Here is a 21,290-nt window from a genome sequence, read left to right as displayed (position 1 = left end):
TTTCAACACAACCTCTGCATTTTGATCATACCACTGCAGTCTACATACATTATATGTGTGCTGGTAGTAAAAGAACAAAGTATCAAATTTCAAATGTATTCATTTCTGATTATAGACAGTTTCAAATTTGTTTGTAATAATAATTCAATATTCTGGCAATGGAAGTAAAGCATATTGCCACTGACGTCAATGTCATGTAAACAGTTGTTCAAGCTATTATTTGTCTGGTAAGGGCTTTATGAAATTTGAGAAAGTGATTAAATTCGGTAAAATAAACCTTTGCACAGCTAATAACAGCTATTATGATCATCACCTTTGAATTAGGTAAGTTATGTATACCATTGGTCTGTAGATATCTTTAACTGTTCTACACTTTATATTCTCTGTAACTGTTGTTGATGCTGTCCTCTGGAACAGACTGATAGCTTGGCAGATAACAGCTAACAGTTAACAGTTGGCAGATAACTTTGCTAACAGGAGCTGATTAGCCTGGCTAACTGGCTCCAACAATAATAAGACACAGGCTTTAAGTTCAAGTCTTAACTGAACTGGTAACTGTAAAACAACAGAGTGTAAAATAAAGTTTATTTGGCTGGTAAGAGCTTGAAATGTCCACACTAATGCTGCATCTACCATCATATTTAAGCATAAACCACTGGACTGGCGCTAACATAATTACAAACCTATAGAGACATTAACATCATTGCAATGTGGATACCAGGACTATTTATATGACAAATTACAAGGTTTTTACATGTAACATTCTGATGGGTTTGGGGGTCAGAGGGGGCCCTGGGACAACAAGCTTCTGTATTCTGTAAAGTTACTCCAGACATCCTCAAGCACAGTCATGTTTGAAAATGTACCCAAGGACTCTGATGGGAGACAAGAGGAGGAGCTTCAAGGTTGCCTGGTACAATGTCCACCCCTGACTTGAATATTCAAAAAAAAAAAAACTGTATGTTTTGCATGCAGACATTGTAGTCCTCCCAAAAGCTGACAGAATATAGTGAAAATGAAACTGAAAACTGCATAAATAAAATGTTGAATGATATGGAACACTTACTTTCGCCCTCTAATGCCTGCATTGCACAATGAGGTAAAAAGTAATTGGCCCCTCTAACACACCCACTGGCCCCAGCCTGGTCCCCACACTCCCCAGCAGGTGGCGTAGGTCAGTCCCTGATTGTTTCTGATGGATTTGAAATTTTCTTCAAATGATTGAATTTGAGATCACAGCCTTTTCTTTTATTATAAAATTAAAAACATTATAAAAAACAAAAAATTATAAAAACATTAGGAAGAAATCAGAGTCTCTGTGTATTTGCTAAGGACAGTCCGTCCAGTTAGACCTTCTTTTCAGCAAACTCTTTCACTTCTAAGAAAATCTCTTGCTAAATCGAGCCTGACAGCTCTGACTTTTGAATATTTTAGCATATTTATCTTCTGACTCATGAATTCCACTTATTTAATTTAAAAAACAGATACATAAGAAACAATGATGTAGTGAAAATGCACTCTCAGAAATAAAGGTAGTAAGCTGTCACTGGGGCAGTACCCCTCTCGTCACTGGGGTGGGACATTCAAGGGTACATCTCGGTGCCTTTAGTCAGGGAACATATCTGTACCATAATCCACATTCATTATATTTTCTAAGTTGTACTGACTCCACACACCCAGTCTCACTTCCAGGCTTTTTATTTTATTGTTCTGTTTTAAAACATTTGGTTATGAAAAGGTACAAATATGAACTTTCCACCTGGAAAAAACTCACAATCAGACCTTTAAACCACTGTTTTACCTTTAAGGGAAGATTTACATTGTTTGTACCTTGATGAACAAAAAATGCACCTGCACAGAACATTTATTTCTTATATTCCCTGTGGTGTCCCACAACCTCTTTACAGAAAAATAATTATTACAATAAAAAATGGATATTTTATTATTGGCAAACTGTTAAAAACAGAATGACTCTTGGTCTAATTAAAAATGGGCAAGGTAGAGGCCACAGATTTTTCAACGTAAAGTATGCATTTAAGGCTTAGTTTCTTTGAGATGTTCCTTCTGATTACAGATATTATTCCTTGACCTGTTTGTCAGTTGAAGTGAGACTCTCATACACTTTCATTAACAGTCAACAAGGGAACAATAGAAACCATACCGAGCCGACTACCACAGAATGTGATAAAAGCTGCTTTTCTACATTTTAGTGGAAGTAGCCATTGAAAACTGTGATTGTTTGATTACTGAACAATGAATGCAAGTGCATATTTTGCATTCCTGTTGCACAATGACAAACAAAAAAGATGAACACATTCAGTTCACCATAAGAAGACTGCCTCCGCTTCTATTTCTTTTTACATTAAACCCAGCAAATAAACAGAAAGTGTGCACTAAAAATTGCAGAAATCAGGTCTTCATTTTTTAGAGACAGGTTTTCTTCTCGTTTTTGGAGTACATACAAATGTGTGTTGTGCACAAATTTTACGCATTTCATTTATCAGCTCATCAGGGAAGAGAAGCACAAAGAAGGAAGTTCTGTTCTCTCCATGTTTATTTTCCACCCTCTCAAAAAAAAAAAGTCTCCCTCAAACTGTTGGTCTTTGGTTTTCCAGACATTCCTGCTTTTATCCTGTCCTGGACTTTCAGGTATCTCAAGAAAGAAATACAATAGTTTTGTTTTCAGGGATTTGCGTTTAGTTGTGCTTTAAATGAATTTATTTGTGCTTTTGTGTTTTTTTAAACAATTTAAGCAGATTTTGGTAGACATGCCCCATTTTACACTTAGATATATGATAAATATACTACTAAATGTACTCATACACCTCAGCGCTACTTATTGAGATACACTGCTGTTAAGATGCACTTCAATACATTTCAAATTATATATCACTATCACTAAATGAACTTGTGTACAATGTAACAAAGCATGCATGTAAGTGTACTTTGTAAAACATAATTAAGTTTACACTTTGATATTTTATTTTGGAAGAACTGTACTGAAGTGTGGAAATCCATATTTATGTTATATTTATATTTATGTCTACAAGTGCTTTTCTGTTCTAAACTGGAACAACTCATGTTGCAATGAAGTTAACCTAAGTATTTGTTAAGAACTAAATTCTGCTACAATCTTATTTATACCAATAAGCTTATTGTCGCTGTCCAATGAAAACCATGTATCTCCATTTTTGTTGATTTCTACATCTTTTCAACAAACCGGCTGTCCTTTACATTGCATAAAGAGTTAATGATGAAGACCAATAGAAATGCTCTAAAATCACTTGGAACATTTTTTTATATTGACTTACATTGAAATGTAAGGGTTTGCACCTTCTCCTGTAAAGTTAATATTTTGGAGATACTGTTTTTTCATTGGACAGCTATGATATGTTTGCTAGTTAGTTTGAGTTATACTGCAGAAGTATATGCACTTCTTATGGATTACACTTAAGTTCATGACAAATATGCTTTTGCTTAAGTTTGTTTCAATATGTTAAAAAATATATTTATTCAAGTGTATTTCCATACAGAATACTAAGTCAGATTTGTTCAGTGTGGTGCTGATAAGAACCAGACATCTAAAGTATTTATTTAAAAGCTACCTCACAGTAAGGTATTAGCCTAGTTTCTCCATCACTGTAAAGAAATCTGAGTGGGAAAGTTCTTGAACCATTTCACACAGATCATTCGGAATGACTTTGTTTATATCTGTCACGATTGGCTCCTCCCACTCCTCCATGTGCTTTTCTGTTTACTTTCTGGTCGTCCACGTGCCCCTTTGTTTTGATTCTTTGTCCTGCCCCCTTGTTTCACTACTCCACCCCTGATTGTTTCCACCTGTTTCCCACCTGTCCTTCGTCATCCCTGTGACATATAAACCCCATGTTTGCCCCGGTCTTTCTTTGATGTTTGATGTGCTGATTATATTGGATGTATTGTTTGTGCTGTTTGGAATTCTGTGTTTCTGTTCACTATGTCTGTCCCTCCTGTTCTTCGTGTTGGCTATATGAACCTGGACTGTTTCAACCCTGGATTTGACCAGAATAAATCTCACTTTACTCAGCACATGGGTCCGCCTCATCGCTCCACGTCACAAAATATCAGTGACTGAATTATTCTGAAGTTTTGAAAAATTGGTGGAAAAATTTTGAAAGGCTGTTCATACACAGAGATACATGCTTCTGTGAATGTGCTCTGTTAGCCGAGATTTCTCCTCCAGCATTAGAAAAGAAGTGGTGCAGCAGACAGTATTTACTTTTATTCGTTATTTATTGAATCATTCAATCAACATTGATCAAGCTGTTCCACTGAACCAAAATATTTATTCTGTCTTCACAATTAATTGAATTAATTAAATCAATAAAACAATTGCTAAAAAAGTTATAACTTCAATTACACATATTGTTATTGATTATAAGTAGATGCATGCTAATGATCAAGTCTCCTCAGTTGCTACATTTTGTGACATCTGCCTGTACAACAATAAGCTAATCTAGGGGCCATTACAAATACAAGCTCGTCATGAATATAATCCAAAATACTAAACACAACAACAACTGGGAGGATGGAAAACCTGATTTAATTCAGGAAATTTGTTTTTATATGCAGACTATTGCCTGGGTTTCCTATTACCTATCACTGACACAGCACATGCAGAAATGACCATTACATAATCGATAAAAAGAAATTGCAATGCTAACATATCATTAAAGGTTATACTATAATTATGTGCCTGATGAGGATCATACAACTGTTACAATATAAAAAAGCTATCAAAATGATATAAAAGGCCACTTTAAATCTGATTTCTCTGATACGACTTCCAACCCAAAACTAAAGAACATGCTCAGCATCATTATTTATATTTGCTAACAACATAACCTAAACAGCCCAATTACCAATACATGTTAATTTGGTTAATGTCAAGTGTAAAACATTTGAATATGTTGATATATAGGCAGTAATACAGATTTGGCTAAATATACACAAACTGGACTTCATATTGAGGTGGCTTAGTCACGATGCAGCAATGGTCTGTTTAAAAAAAAATCAGTAGAGCTCACAGCCTCCCTTGAAGTGGCCTGTGGGTGAAGAATCTTCTCAGTGTCCACTGGCCAGAATTTCCTTCCTACTTCTTTCTTTAAGATCCTTTAAAAACTCATGGCTGACTTAATAATGGAGTCTTCTTTAGAAGTCAGCTAAAGTGAGTTCTAAAAGTAAATTCAAAATGTCAGTCTCATTAATATTTACAATTACAACAAGCCCATGTGAGATTCAGCAAAATTACTCAACGCTCTATTTTTAGCCAATTTGTTATAGTGAGGATTGTAAATGACATTAATCAATATGATGCGTTTACATTTACTTAAGTAATATTACAATGCACATCTGTAATTATTATAATGAACTTATGTCAGTGTAGCAAAGGAGGTACTGCAACAACATTTACTATAATAGCAATAATGCAGCAAGTAGAGATACACAGATAGGCCTATTTTGGTGTGTTATATTAAACATACATACCGCAGATTTGATCCAGTTTGAAACGCCTTTTAAAGCGTCATCATTCTTCCTGCACTGCAGCAATCCTCTATCCTCATGGAACAGACAGTCCACTGTGAGTGTTTTCTTTCTGCTCACAGTTCTGCTGCTGTCTGGTAAAGTGCTTTCTGGATCAAACGTGTGATGGAGCACCACTAGAACAGCAGGTTTGTCTGTGGGAAAAGATATTTGATATAAATGGGCAGATTTTTCTTGCGCTAACAGGTGGTCGGTCTAATGAACGATTTAATGAATATCTGGTAATGTCTTGAGCAAAATATTTTAATATGTACTTTAAAATAATGATCCACTGAAAAATAAAATGTACATACTAACCCCTTACCCCAAACATATTTAATCAGCCAAGACATGTTTGGGGTATGAAGTTACAGTAAAGTAAATGAGGTACAAGCAAAGTATAATATAAGCTTATTACTTCCAAAACTTCATTAGTTCTAATGTAAAACAAATAAAGAAAACTTAAGACATCAAACGTGTTTTGGCCAATCAAATACATGGGTAAGTGGTAAGTTGTGCAAACTGCATTTTCTTATGAAATGTTGTAGTGATCAAGGTTTCTGCATAATTAAATGGTTAAAATATGAACAAAGTCTTTCAGAGTGATTTGATATGAAATGCTCTGTTCTAGAGAAACTCAGAGAGTCAGAAGTGTTCACAGTAGCGGTGATAGGAACCAGACATCTGAAGAGTTTAATGTTTCTAAAGGGTCCCTAACAGAGAGTTATTACATGAAATGTTTCTGAATATGTTCTCTGAAGTCTGAGACATTATTCTATGATAGTTTTGAGAAGATTTTGGACTAAAGCGTTGTTGTTTTCATACAGTACATTCATGGCAAAATGGTACATGCAGGACACTATAAGGCAAGCATTCGCTTCAAAAGACTGAACTGTGCAGAAATGTTGAAATAAAGCTGGATTTCCCCTTTAAGCAAGCATTCTTTTTTTTGAGGGTTTTAATGTATGAATTACCTGATAAACGATTAAGTTGGAGCAGTGCTGCTTCAATGTCAGTTCCAGCTCGTGAAACAATTGGACAGAAAACCAAAATTACATTACACTTCCCCACATCAGACACACTCCTTAGACGTCTTTTTTCATGGAGTTTTTCCAGGAACTGCTCATGGGACTTCAGAGTATTTCCCACTACAATAGTAAAATATGGTGTATCTGGAGAAAAAAATTTAAATGCTATTTAAGAGTAGGAAAAATAAATAAAATATCATTTTATGTCACAGTAGACAACATTTACAGGTTTTGGACTCTGAAATGATGAAAAAAAGAAAGGAAATTGCCCACATTATATTATGCATTTATTATGATAAATAACAAAGAAAATCATAAATATGTATAATGGGCATAAACAAATGCAGTTAATAAGAGGAGATTTGTACAGGTGCCCTATAAACTCTTGTCTTTTTTTGTACCAAAATAAACATACAATAATTGTGTCACTTTATCTGTAAATAACCAGAGGAAAGAGAAATAAAGTACTTCTATTTCTGATGTTCTGCCCTGTCAGATTAAAAGTGAAAACAGTATATAAATGTACAGTTCTCAAAATGCTACAGCATTAGCTAGAATGCAGCTGTAATACAGATGTTTGTACAGGTGTCCTCTAACACGATTCTTGTGTTTCTACCTAAAAACAGCACAATACAGTAGTTTAATTTTATCACTTACTCGTGCTTTCTGATGAAGCCTGATGAAGGAAAAAATGCTTGAATTACTGACATGACAATCCAAGATTATTTGCTTACACACCTGTATAGAGTTCAGAATTCAGATATTCAAAGTATTCAAATTACGTCATACAATTGCACTGCCACCATTTTGGTGGGTAACTTCAAATTTATTTGGCAGTGCAGTGGAAATTTTTATTAGATAAAAAACTTATAATTCACTTAGTAAAGATATAATCAATTTAGCAAAGGCACAGCCAATCAAGCAAAGCCATAACTGATTCAGCAAAGCCATAACTAATCCAACAAAAGCAGGACCAATCCAGCAAAACTACAACTGATCCAGCAAAACAATAACTGATCCAGCAAAACAATAACTGATCCATCAAAAGCATAACCAATCCACTGGCTGAGCCAGCAAAGGTATAACTGGGACACTAAATATTCAGTAAATAAACAACTGCATCATTATTCCACTCATTAGTGTAGAAGGTGAAGTACAGAAGCGCATAGTTTGGGACACAGAATTAGATCAGCCAACATCTTCAAGAAAAAGTTTAGTGGTAGATTTTCTATAAAAAGTATTTCCAAATTAAAGGTGCATTTATTGAAATAAATTGTATAATTGTTCTTGCAAAATATTCCTTAGCCATTCTATACATAAGATGCCTGAAAGCACTGCTGCACCTTTCGAGACAGAATGGAAATTTGCAATTATTTATTTTGCTTGGACTTTGTCAGCCTGCAGGGTTGTGGCTGCAGGAACTGTGACAAGGCAATGGCAGAGTTGCAACTTGTCTCCCAAAGTTACAGTAACTTCTCAATGACATAATCGAATACTATGAATAAACAGAATTAGAACATATAAAAGTAGTTCATTGTATTTAAGTAGGATATTTTTAACATATTCTGCAAAAAAAGAAAAACATACCACAGATTGGAGAAATTCGTCGACTTCCTTCCAGACCTTGCGCTTCTTATGGTATTCCTCTAATGTTTTAACCTCACTATTAAACACACAGTGCACTATGAACGTATTCTCTCTGGTCTCAGATCTGCCGCTGTCTTTTCCCACTGTGTCTGGTTCTGATGTTTCATGGAGCACCACCAGAACTGCAGGCTTGTTTTCTAGAAGTGAAGCACATTTAACTGGATGGTGAAAAGCTCATGATGTGTAGGTGTTTAGGAATTAGTACCTGCATTGGAGTTTCTTACCAGGAATGCTTGTCAGTGCTGCTTCAAGGTCACTTTCACCCTTAAAATTGCAGAACTTCATAACAGCCTTAATCTCCTTGTTACTTTCCTCTGCGGAAACTTTGTGCAGCTTTCGTTTGACTTTTTTTTTAAACTGTTTCCAAACTTTCTTGTGTTTTTCATTATCTTCCAGGATTAACAGAACTGTTTAGGTAGGGAAATGTCTCACGTTAGACAGGGCAAAATCACGGCCTGTATTATAGATCACTTTATGTGCTGGTTCTGTCTTATAAGTAGATCAGCTACAGTTTAATGTGCACACTACTCATTTAAACTTTGTTTGTGAAGATGTGATTTCTCCTTCATCTCCTCTGCTGTTTAGCTCTGTTCAGGCCAGCTGCTGTTTGGTTTATAACAGAAGGAGCGGTAGAGGAAGGGCGAGTTCTGGACCAGACTCAGGTCAGTATGATTGGGTTCACTGTGGTTCTACAAAAGGGTTTTCCCTCTCTGGATAACAGGATTTTACAACTTGGTTTGGCCTGCATGTTTGATCATTGGAGCATTTAGTGTCGTAAACTGTAAACATTACAAATCACTTACTTTTCATCTTCCTGTCCTGAGAAGAGAAACAACAATGGCGGTTAATGTCTTCATAAAAAGCTACAAGGAAAAATCCGTCATTCAGAGTTTAAACTTACCGATGTTAGTGAACACGGAGTGAAGTTCAGAAGCAGATCTGCGAAGCAGTTTCTGGGAAATCTTTGATGAAACTGTGTTTTTAGCTGGTGAAAGATCGTCTAAAGCGACAGGAAGAGCGCGAGAGCGTGAAACCGAAAGCATGAAGGTTACTTTCACTTTGGCAGCGCGTGGAGCCGCAGACGTCACCAAACACAGAAATAAACCGATATAATAAATGAATTAGAGACAGAAAACATGAATAAGACCGGAAATCCACACGAAGCAAAGGTATTACATCAACAAGAGAGAAACGTTTTAAATACCATTTTTAGGACTCGGTCTCACAATGCAGTATTCCTTCCCTACCCAGCTAACATTGGTGGTCGTGGTGATAGTGCTGCTTTTTCACCATTATAAATGCTTTACTTTCCACATATTTAGGTAATAAGCGGCTCCTTCTCACGTTTCCAGCGACTCACTGTTTGATGTGAATGTCGCTCTTTCACATTCATGCTCACAGTGTCTGTTGGTTCGGTTCAGTGAAGCAGTGCCAAATGAATTTGAAGACCCCACAACCCGCAGTTTATGTGCTTCACATAGTCCACACTTAAAACCATCTGGCAAGTGAAGGGTTAATCTTCCTGGGGGCTGGTTGCCAGTAGCAACCACTCCTGCTGGAGAGTTCGGCTTTATCCCGCCCAGCGGCTGCAGAGAGAAGGTGATTAGTACAACTCAGCCTTCTTATTGGAGCAAACGGCTGCAGCGAATCATCATCGAGGATTCAGCTGCCCCGCCTCCGCCGCCGAGCCCTTTGACTGAGACTCCCTCCCTCTCCTGTTCTCCTTTTCTCTCGTGCTGGAGGAGAGGTGAGGTGCAGCAGGAGCTTCTAGTGTAATCTATACACTAAGATCCGAATCAGAGCTTTCATCCTATAATATAGAATAAGCAGGTTTAAAATACTCACGCTGTGTAAAAGCTGCTGAAATTTCAACCAAAATTTTCAATCACAATAGCCAACATCTGCTTATGCTGTACAGTGTACATGTTACAACCTAACATTAGGTTATAATCGAGTTCATTAAACACGCATTTACATGCTTTAAGTGTTCTTTGCATGGTGAAATGGCAGTGTGAGGGTCTATACAGAACTAAATAGCACCAAAAAGGGTTCTTCTGTACTTATGGTGCCAAATGTAATAGCAGAACACATTTTCAAAAAGGTTCTATAGGACCATATACAACAATGATTTAAAACACTGGAGAAATTAACAATAAACTTCTCTAAACGTTTGTTCACTAAATCTGACCTGCAGCAGGACCCAGCGTTGAAACCCAAAGGTTAAGAAAAACATTTTGTTCTTTAGTCAGTTTATTTAGCTCATTTACAGCATGTAAGAATCACAAAGCACCTGCTCGAGGCTTACTCTTCTTCTTTGATGTTTCTGCCTCTTCACCATTGTCCTCATCATCACCTGCACACTGTTTAGTGAGTGTAAGATACCAGGGATGCAGTGGTACAATGGGGTCACGGTTTGATGTGTATCCCTGGTTTGGGCTACAGTAACAGTAAAGGTTCAGTATCTTTATATTTGAAAAAAAAATTACCCTTTAAACAATGAACTCCTACTTTTGTCTGTAGACAGTACCATGGTTCACATGTGAATATTGAACCATAGGGGGTGTACAAAACAGTTTGATTACAACCCCAATTCCAGTGAAGTTGTGAAGTTGTGTAGAACATAAATAAAAACAGAATACGATGATTTGCAAATCTTTTTCAACTTATATTCAATTGAATACACTACAAAGACAAGATATTTAATGTTCAAACAGATAAACTTTATTGTTTTTTGCAAATATTCACTCATTTTGAATTTGATGCCTGCACAACATTCCAAAGAAGTTGGGACAGGGGCAACAAAAGATTTTCACCACTTTGTGAACAACTGCATGAGCAAATAGTCCAACACCTCAGTCATGGGGACAAGGACATGTCAGCACTGGGGATTGAACCGGCAACCTTCCGGTCACAGGGCCAGATCCCTAACCTCCAGCCCACGATTGCCCCAAACTCCCGACTCTGGTGGGACTCGAACCCACAACCTTTGAATGGCCTCAAACCTATGTTTAGAAGTCCAATGCACTATCCATTGCGCCACAGAGCCCATAAAGCCATTAAAAACCGACATCATTCTGTAACGGATATTCCCACATGGGCTCAGGAACACTTCAGAAAACCACTGTCAGTGAACACAGTTCGTCGCTCCATCTACAAGTGCAAGTTAAAACTCTGCCATGCAAAGTGAAAGACACATATCAACAACACCCAGAAACGCCGCCGGCTTCTCTGGGCACAAGCTCATCTGAGATGGACTGACACACAGTGGAAAAGTGTCCTGTGGTCTGACGAGTCCACATTTCAAATTGTTTTTGGAAATCATGGACGTCGAGTCCTCCGGGCCAAAGAGGAAAAGGACTGTCCGGATTGTTATCAGCACAAAGTTCAAAAGCCAGCATCTCTGATGGTGTGGGGGTGTGTTAGAGCCCATGGCATGGGTAACTTGCACATCTGTGAAGGCACCATTAATGCTGAAAGGTACATACAGGTTTTGGAGCAACATCTGCTGCCATCCAAGCAACGTCTTTTTCAGGGACGTCCTGCTTATTTCAGCAAGACAATGCCAAGCCACATTCTACACGTGTTACAACAGCGTGGCTTCGTAGTAAAAGACTGCAGGTACTAGACTGGCCTGCCTGCAGTCCAGACCTGTCTCCCATGTGTGGCGCATTATAAGGCGCAAAATACGACAACGGAGACCCCGGACTGTTGAGTAACTGAAGTTGTACATCAAGCAAGAATGGGAAAGAATTCCACCTACAAAGCCTCAACGATTAGTGTCCTCAGTTCCCAAACGCTTATTGAGTGTTGCTAAAAGGAAAGGTGATGTAACACAGCAGTAAACATGCCCCTGTTCCAACTTCTTTGGAATGTGTTGCAGGCATCAAATTCAAAATGAGTGAATATTTGCAAAAAACAATAAAGTTTATCAGTTTGAATGTTAAATATCTTGTCTTTGTAGTGTATTCAATTGAATATAAGTTGAAAAAGATTTGTAAATCATCGTAATCTGTTTTTATTTATGTTCTACACAACTTCCCAACTTCATTGGAATTGGGGTTGTACATACCGTGTACCGCATCCCTACCTTTAACAAGTGCTAGCTAGATAGATCAGATTTCTAGGTCTTACTCCACTCTAAGAATTTGCAGTATGCTGCGTATTGACCTTTTGAAAAAATGCAGAAATCCAATTGAGCGCATGGAACCGCACTCAGTGTTGAGATTTCACTGATGGAAAATGACCTCAGTCTCAGTCCATGCTGAAACTCTTCTGAGAGCCTCATCATTCCTCCTACAGTGCAGCAGTCATTTATCCTCATAGAACAGACAGTCCACTGTGAGTGTTTTCTCTCTGTTTACTGATCTGCTGCTGTCTGGAACAATGAGCTCTGGGTCCACTGTGTGATAGAGCACCACAAGAACAGCAGGCTTAGAACCTGTAAAACAGACGTTTTAGTTGACTTACTGTAATATTTCAGTTTGAATAAAATATTTTGGAGTAAAGATTATGCTTTAAAAAATTGTAAAAAGTGTAGCACTTTTGCTATTTCTAACACAGACACCATAAGGAGTCTGACTACTGTAACAAAAAAAACAAAAAAAAAAGAAACAAAAATACTTTTGGACTCAAAAATGGCAGAGAAATATTTGTTTCTTACACTGCACAGTGATTTCAGAGCACTGCCACTACTAAATACATTTTTAATAACATTTAGGCTGCTATGCTTAATAACTAAGAAAAATTTGACACATTTGAGCCAGGCTGCTCCCACACTTAGAGCATCATCATTCTTCCTGCACTGCAGCAGTCTTCTATCCTCATGAAACAGACAGTCCACTGTGAGTGTATTTGGTCTGGCCACATCTCTGCTGCTGTCTGATACAGCATGCTCTGGATCAAATGTGTGATGGAGCACCACTAGAACAGCCGCTTTACCTGCAAGTCTAGCAAAAATGAACATCTGAAAAGTTTTGATTTCAAACATTTATAATGTTAATAAAATATATTAATTATAGAAATAAACCTGTGGCATCCGTGCCTTTATCTGTTTCTCTGAGTTTATCCAGTGCTGCAGCAACGTCCGTTTCAGCTCGTGAAACAACAGGACAGAAAACTAGAATGACTTTACACTTGTCCAGTGGAAACTCCTCAGGAAGCGTCTTCACTTCAGAAGTTCATTCTCAAACTGTTCCCAAGGTTGTCTGACATTTTCAGGTAAAATCTTGTAGCACTTCACTTTTTTAGGGAGACAAGATGTGATAGATTAGATAAAATACTGTACTCTTTGTATGTAGTGGTGGGCAATATGACAATATTTTATCATTATTGTGATGAATTATGTCACAGTATACTTTTCTGAGCATATCACGGATACTGTCAGCACTTCAAGAACTGACCAACTGCATGTTTCATTACAAAGGAAGCATAAAAGGTGTTGTTTAATTATATTTAATGCAGTGCAGTGTGTGAAATGTTTCATACAAACCATTGCATTTACTGTATAGTATTTTTGATAACATTATAGTTTTTATGTAGTATTATTGGTGCAGTTTGTCTATTGTTTAATGCATCACATAATCAAGTGTCACACATTGTGTGTTGTTATATATTCCTGCCATAAAGCCCACCCCTATTCTGTATCTCTTCTGTAATGACACTTAAACACACTCTGTCCTATATTGACACTTAAAAAGAGGGATCTAGATGCACAACACTGGAGTAGAAAATGCACAGTACATAGTTCATAACCCTTTACGACGCCATGTGAACTGTTAACAGCCATTGAAGTCTACATACAGTCTCACACTAGAGCAGGAGTCTTGTTGTAAGTGAGAAAGTCAGATGAAGCAGAGAAGGAGACTATACAGAACTGAACACTGACTCTTCTTTACAGAGTATTGGCAGAAAAAAATAATGGCCATAAAACTTACTGTTCAAGCCTTTACCAAGAAGTGAAAATGGTACTTTTATTTCTGCTATCCTTTTACTTTCTTGACCTATGACCTATTGATCACCTATATAAATATAAAATGACCTCAATAGAAGCACAATTGCCATTTGTGCAGTGGTTCTTTGTTAAGATCCAACAATCATCAGTTTTCTTTTGTATTCAGGATGCTTTCACATAATTCATGCAAATAAACCCTTTCCAGCATCATAGTCAGCAGCATAGTTTTCAAAGCTGATCTTCACACTCCCTGAATGCGCCGCATTTCTATAATTGTACTTATGCCCTGCATCTTTTCCTGATGTATTAGCTCCTCCCTTTGAGGACATGAGGACAAGTTGCAAGGATAAGATGTGAGGACGGAAGAGTCGACACAAAACTAATTTGCCAAATGTCTCTCTGGGAGATGTCTGTCTCAAACTGTAACGCCTAAATTTCCACTTGTGAAGATATTTACTTTTTTTGTTTTGTGTTTTCAAAAAGTTGAACTGAATTTTTAAATGAAAAAAAAAAACTTCATACAAAAACTTCTGTCCCACATTTTCATGTCGCTTCTGAAACACAGATTTTCATTCCATTGGCTGAGCCTTATTTTAGCCGCTCCCCTGCATTTTAGAGCAGGAAGCGAGACAGCATCCTTATCTCTCATGCTCACATGGTGAACAGTTAGACCCCATTGTTTTGAAGTAAATGTGTCATAAAATAATATTACACATTGCCATATTTTGTTATGTGTGCACAGCTGATGTGTTTGGTAGTCATGTATTGATGAATCTTTCGGAGTTATACTTAAAATAAGCTAAAAGTGTGACTACCAAACATTTCACTACCAAACATTTCACTACCAAACATTTCACTACAAAACATTTCGTGAAGTTCAGATGTGACATTAATCACATTAACTGAATTTTTTTTTATTGTGATGATCCACTGTAGATACTTTGTTGATGCTCAGTCTGTGTTTGAGTACATTTCAATGAAATATCTATTAAATCTAACTGAACTAGAAGTTGAGTGTGATAGCTTTTGTTAAACTGGGTTTACCTTCATCACAGTTCTATAGCAAATAGGCAAATTATGTACATTTAAAACTTACCGGCGGAATCAAATGAGTCAGATCTGCGATTATTAGCTCTAAATTTATAATATTCATAAATTTATCTCACAGTATTGCACTTTTTATGCAGAGGATCGCCGATAAAAACAGCTAAAATTGAAGAAACAACACAAAACCAAAAAGTACATTTTACTCTCTATCCACTGATCTGCGCGTCTCCACAAGCGTCCTTAAAACTTTCCTCGAGCAAAAGTCTCGGTACTTCAGTGAAATAAAGTTTGATGTATGTTATTTGCCAGATATTTGCCAACTTCGTTACACAAGCCTTTGGAGTTTGAATAAACTTCTCAGAATAAAATTAGGATTGACATCAGACAAGCAAATTCTTATTATGAACACCAGATCTCGCCATAGCATTCGTTTTAATCTAGTTTCGAGCGTTAGCACTGAGTAGTGTGAGCGGTAATAATCCTGCAAACCTGTTTTGAGTTCATACAGAGACATCAGCATTTATGAAGCTAGAATAGTGCATTTCCTGAGGAAAAAGCAGAGATCGTGCAGCTTAAGCTTATTGCTAGTAGGTGTATCTAGGTTGTTGCTATGACATGAGGTGTGTGCTCCCACTGGCTGTTAGAGGGTTGCCTAGTGGTTGCTAATCGTTGTTAAAAATGAATGGGAGTATATTTGAGGAATACATGCAGTTTGGTGACTGTCAGGCAAAGGGAATAATAGGGCTAGTGTTAGTGAACATGAATGAGAGAAACAAGGGATGGGGAAAAAAGACAAACAGATGAGTGCAGGTGAGAACAACACTGAATTCGTGTTTTGGAGGCTGCCCTGAAATAGTATGTGTAAAATTGTGTCTTTTGGCCAAGCAGAAGTGCAGCCAACTGTTGTGTACTTTTTCACCTCATTCATTCCTAGGGAAAAAAGTCATAATGTAACAATCAAACAAAAATCTGAAAAATAAGAAAAAAAGAGGAGGAGGAAGAAGAAGAAGAGCTAGAATAGTTCATTTCCTGAAGAAAATGCAGGGAGATGATATATGACAAATATGACTTACTTATCACGGTGATTTGCTGGAAAGAGAGACTGACGATGGCTGTTCTATATCACAGTTCTATAGCAAGTAGACACATCACACACATTTGAAACTTACAGGCGGAACCAAATGAACGAGATCTGTAATTAGTAGCCAGATAAAAATATCTTACAGTATTATTTTATTTAGGTCGTGGATCTGTGATAAAATGGCTGAAAATGAAAACCGACCACAAAAACAAACCAAAACTCAAGGATCACTTTGATCTCTCCACTACGGTGAGCGGCACCACAGGCGTCCAGACCTATAAAACCTTGAGTGGAAGTCTTGGTACTTCAGTGAAATAAAGTTAGCTTGATGTTCATTATTTGTCTGATATTTGCCCAACTTTGAACTTCAGTAGTTACTCAAAGGGTCAACCTGTTTGTTTGACTGCTTAATGGAATGCATAGGAACTAGATGAGCCTGTCTATTGTCCTCCTTCAAGAATTTAAAGAATGGGGAGGCTTTCCGGATAACCAGTGTTGCAAAACAGCTGCAGAAATTAATGAATTGCCATCCTCAAACCAAACCTAACGAGTTTGACTGAGTTCCAGAAACAAACAGCCTTTAGAGTGTTTATTAATGGTGGCTGTTACGAAGTTTTTTTGGAGCATCAACACAGCTGAACCAACTATATTTGAAAATGGTTCAGTGTTTTAAACACTGTTAAAAATAAAGGTACCTTGTAAGTACATAATTTCTTCATCAAGGCACAAACAGTGTAAGTGTTCCCGCAAAGATACAACAGTGGTTTTAAGGTCCAATTGTGTACCTTAAATAAGTTTTTCGCAGTGGAAAAGTACATTTTTATAAACTAATGTTTTTAAACAGAACCATTTAATAAAAAGCCTGGGGTGAGATGGGGTGTGTGGAGTCGATACAGCTTAGAAAATATAATTTACATGGATTATTATACGGTTATGTTCCCTGACTAAAGGTGTATTGCCCCAGTGACAGTGTCGTGCCTTTTATCCTGAGAGTGAAGCATCTGACACCTGGCTCAATGCTACCATCTACTGTCCAGTTCAGTTTCCTACAGATTGTCATATTTCCATTGAAGCTTATTGGCACAAATAAACCTTTATTGCAACACAAATGTGTGAATTTGATCATTTGAACATTTGGAAATACCACTGACATGTGATTTCCCATCTTATATAAACTATGGCCAAAGAAAATAATATTAAAAACAACTTTATTCAGCCATTACATTGGCTTCTTATCCTACATACATCATAAACCTCCCAAGTAACGAAGAGTCATATTGTAGTAGTTGTGGTATTATTATAATTATAATGCTGTCAGGATGCACTGAAGAGGTGTTATTGGAATATGATGGCGTTTGGTCCCATACAGCTCACTTTATTTTGGATGTCTAAATGAAAGTGATCCCATACTTGAGACCCTGGGTCTCTTTCCTGAGCCCTCCATGATAGATCAGTTCGATTAATGGAACAATCTCTGTGGTGATTGCTGTCCGGGTTCGTGTCATTCTTTCAGGGTTTCTCTGTCTCTCAGGATTTCCTTGAGAGAGAAAGTGGGCATAAATGGGTTCAGACACAAAAATAGGTTAAATATGGGTATGTCTTTTTCTGTATGGATCAGTGTTAAAACAAAGCACAAATAATGAATAAAATATCTAAAATACAATGACTGAATGGGCAGCACGGTGGCGCGGTGGTTCAATTCCCCAGCCGGGTGACCGCGGTGCTCTCTGTGTGGAGTTTGCATATTCTCTCCATGTCTGCGTGGGTTTCCTCCCACAGTCCAAAGACATGCAGTCAGGTCGATTGGACATGCTAAATTGCCCCTGAGTGTGAGTGTGTCTGTCTGTCTGCCCTGTGATGGACTGGTGGCCTGTCCAGGGTGTATCCTGGCTTCGGCCCGATGACCGTTGGGATAGGCTCCAGCATCCCCCACGACCCTGAGGGAGAAGCGGCTTAGAAAATGGATGGATGACTGAAAACAACAAATATTTTTTTGGAGTTCACCAGTTTGAACCCATAAAAGAAGCCCAGGGTAACTGTAACTTGTTCCAATGATATAACAAAGCTTAGTTGGCAGTTATCATGTGTCTCCAGCATTTAAAGCAAGGCACCAAATCATTCACAACATGAAGAGTTTACACTGATTGGATGCTCTGGTACTGAGCATAAAATCTTTAATGAAGAGAGTCCACTATTCCAGTCTATTGCTGGCAGCCAAGCAAGTTAGAAGTGGCGAAGCTTAGAGTGACGTGTTAGAACAACCTCTCCTTGTGTGAGGCAAGGCTGGAGCTAAATACTGCTGTAAAAAGAGTCAGACAATGTGGAAGAGATTCACTGATAGTAAGATCCCTGAGTCTCAATCCACTCTGAAACTCTGCTGAGAGCCTCATCATTCTCACTGCACTGCAGCAGTCCTTTATCCTCATGGAACAGACAGTCCACTGTCAGTGTTTCCTCTCTGTTTACTGATCTGCTGCTGTCTGGAACAATGAGCTCTGGGTCAAATGTGTTGGAGCACCGCCAGAACAACAGGCCTAGAACCTGTAAAACAAAGACGTTTTAGTTGAACTTTTAGTGTTTCAAAAACGTAGACATCACAGGGGAGTCTGAATAATTAAAAAAGAAACAAAAATACTTTTGGACTCAAACATGCCAGAGAAATATTTCAGAGCATGAGTTTCTTACACTACACAGTAACTTCAGAGCATCGCCACAATCATCAGCAAATCTGTTAGAGTAATGAGTATCAGTCTGTGCATTACTGGATACATCATTAAGTTGCTGCAGTGCGTTTTTAGTGTCAATACCAGCCGCTGATACAACAGGACAGAAAGCCAGAATGACATCACACTCCTCCACTGTAGGAACCTCCTGCAGTTCTGCTCTTCGTTTGCAGAGAAGTCTCACAAATTCCTTATGAGATCCCAGAGTTTTCCCAGTAACACGCGTGACAAAATTAAGCTTTGAAAGACGAAGTTTGACCTGTGGCAGATCTGGAAAAATATCATACATTGGTATGAACATTTAAAAAAATCAACAAAAAATATGACTGTATTCTACTCAGAGAAACATCAAAGATTTGACATGTATTACTGACATAGTAATCTGTCACACTGTGTTATGAAGAGATGCAGAGATCATTAAATATTTAATTCCTTGTCAAGCTACAAGAGAACTGCCAGTGTGGGAATATTCAGTGACTGCACTCTTATGTCTGATCTTTCTCAAACTTGACTTACATTCCCTGCATGTGCCACCCTTTCACTGCTGTTTGTGGTTATACTTTTAAATTGTCGCTCTTTTACTGTTCTTAACTTCCTAAACGCTGAGGTGTAGAGGTGGTCAAGACAGCTTGCTGAAGTGCAGACCGAGCATCAGAACGGGGAAGAAAGGGGATTTAAGTGGCTTTGAACGTGGCGTGGCTTTTGGTGCTAGACGGGCTGGTCTGAGTATTTCAGAAACTGCTGATCTACTGGAATTTTCACACATAATCACCTCTAGGGTTTACAGAGAACGGTCCGAAAAAGAGGAAATATCCAGTGAGCGGTCAGTTGTGTGGATGAAAATGCCTTGTTGATGTGAGAGGTCAGAGGAGAATGGGCAGACTGGTTCCAGATGATAGAAAGGCAACAGTAACTCATAACCAACCAAAATCTCTGAGGAACGTTTCCAACTCCTTGTTGAAAGTCTACCACGAAGAATTAAGACAGTTCTGAAGGCAAAAGGGGGTCCAGCCTTTTACTAGCCTTTTAAGTGGCCGGTGAGTGTATATTTATTGCAAAAAAGAGCACTGCATTGTTTAAAACTGGATGTGCATGATGATATTGGGATCACTGGCATCAGTATTGGTAATAGAGCTTGAGGTTTGACCTACATTTAAGAAAACTTTATTGTACTCTGCAACACTCTTAAAAGTGATTTATAATAACACTAAAAGTGATGTTACACATGTTCCATTTGTTTCTTCTATTTTTTACACCTTTTGTGTTAAACACTCCCTTAACAGCAGGTATCCTGAAGCCTGAATGTTCTCCATGTTTCCAGATAATGTTGTCGTAGTCAGAAACCGCATTATACCTCTATGATAAATGACTTAACACATCCATACAGATTAAGGCAAGCATGTTTTGATTTAGGCAGGCAGGCAAATGTCTTGGCTCATGAACTACAGTTATTTTAAGGGGAAAACTGTGTAAATTATTTTCACGAAATTACACCTTAAATAGAGTACAGCAATATTCAGCCAGTCTGCTAATGCACCTTCTGCTTAGTCCCTTCATTAATTACGATTATAATAACATTAAGATTACAACAATTCTCAAACTAACTGTACAGTCTGTCAAGCCATTGCAATGATGGTTCTTACCATACATTTGAGCCAGGCTGCAACTACACTTAGAGCATCATCATACGTCCTGCACTGCAGCAGTCCTCTATCCTCGTGGAACAGACAGTCCACTGTGAGTGTATTTGATCTGGTTACAGCTCTGCTGCTGTCTGATACGGCACGCTCTGGATCAAATGTGTGATGGAGCACCACTAGAACAGCCAGCTTACCTGCGACTTGATAGAAAATGATTTTTACGTTTTTTAGACATTTATTATATAAATAAAGGATATTAATTATAGAAATAAACTAGTAGAATCTGTGCCTGCATCTGTTTCGCTGAGGGTCTGCAGTGCTGCAGCAACGTCCATTCCAGCTTGTGAAACAGCAGGACAGACAACTGCAATGGGTTTACACTTGTCCAGTGGAGACTCCTTTAGGAAGCGTCTTGGCTTTTGTAGTTAATTCTCAAACTGTTTCCAAGGCTGTTTGACATTGTCAGGCACAATCTTGTAGCATTTAAGTTCGTTAGGGAGAAAAGATGTAATACATTAGATATTAGATAGCATACTGTACTCTGCAAACCATTATACACTGTTCCTTAATGACACTTCAGATGTAAGATAATGGGAGTAAAAGACACACAGT

At 37.9% G+C, this 21,290-nt stretch overlaps 1 protein-coding gene and 1 non-coding gene across 2 annotated transcripts; both read right to left on the bottom strand.

Annotated features, from left to right (window-relative positions):
• Window positions 1-4,253: 4,253 nt before the first annotated feature.
• LOC108429077 lies at window positions 4,254-9,146 on the bottom strand. The gene is made up of 8 exons (XM_037533702.1): window positions 9,139-9,146; window positions 9,041-9,056; window positions 8,462-8,644; window positions 8,178-8,374; window positions 7,248-7,266; window positions 6,537-6,734; window positions 5,527-5,717; window positions 4,254-5,213 (listed from the first exon to the last, which is right to left on the bottom strand). Exons 2-8 carry the CDS (start codon window positions 9,045-9,047, stop codon window positions 5,202-5,204), a joined length of 807 nt encoding a protein of 268 aa, XP_037389599.1. The 5' UTR covers window positions 9,048-9,056; window positions 9,139-9,146; the 3' UTR covers window positions 4,254-5,201.
• A 2,047-nt stretch (window positions 9,147-11,193) lies between these two features.
• trnar-ucu lies at window positions 11,194-11,283 on the bottom strand. Its single transcript is given in 2 exon segments — window positions 11,194-11,229; window positions 11,247-11,283. It is a non-coding gene; the product is annotated as a tRNA-Arg (tRNA).
• Between the last annotated feature and the right edge of the window lie 10,007 nt (window positions 11,284-21,290).

The sequence above is a fragment of the Pygocentrus nattereri genome, chromosome 23 (genome assembly GCF_015220715.1).
Source record: "Pygocentrus nattereri isolate fPygNat1 chromosome 23, fPygNat1.pri, whole genome shotgun sequence".
NCBI lineage: Eukaryota > Metazoa > Chordata > Actinopteri > Characiformes > Serrasalmidae > Pygocentrus > Pygocentrus nattereri.
This window is presented reverse-complemented; position numbering and strand designations above follow the sequence as displayed.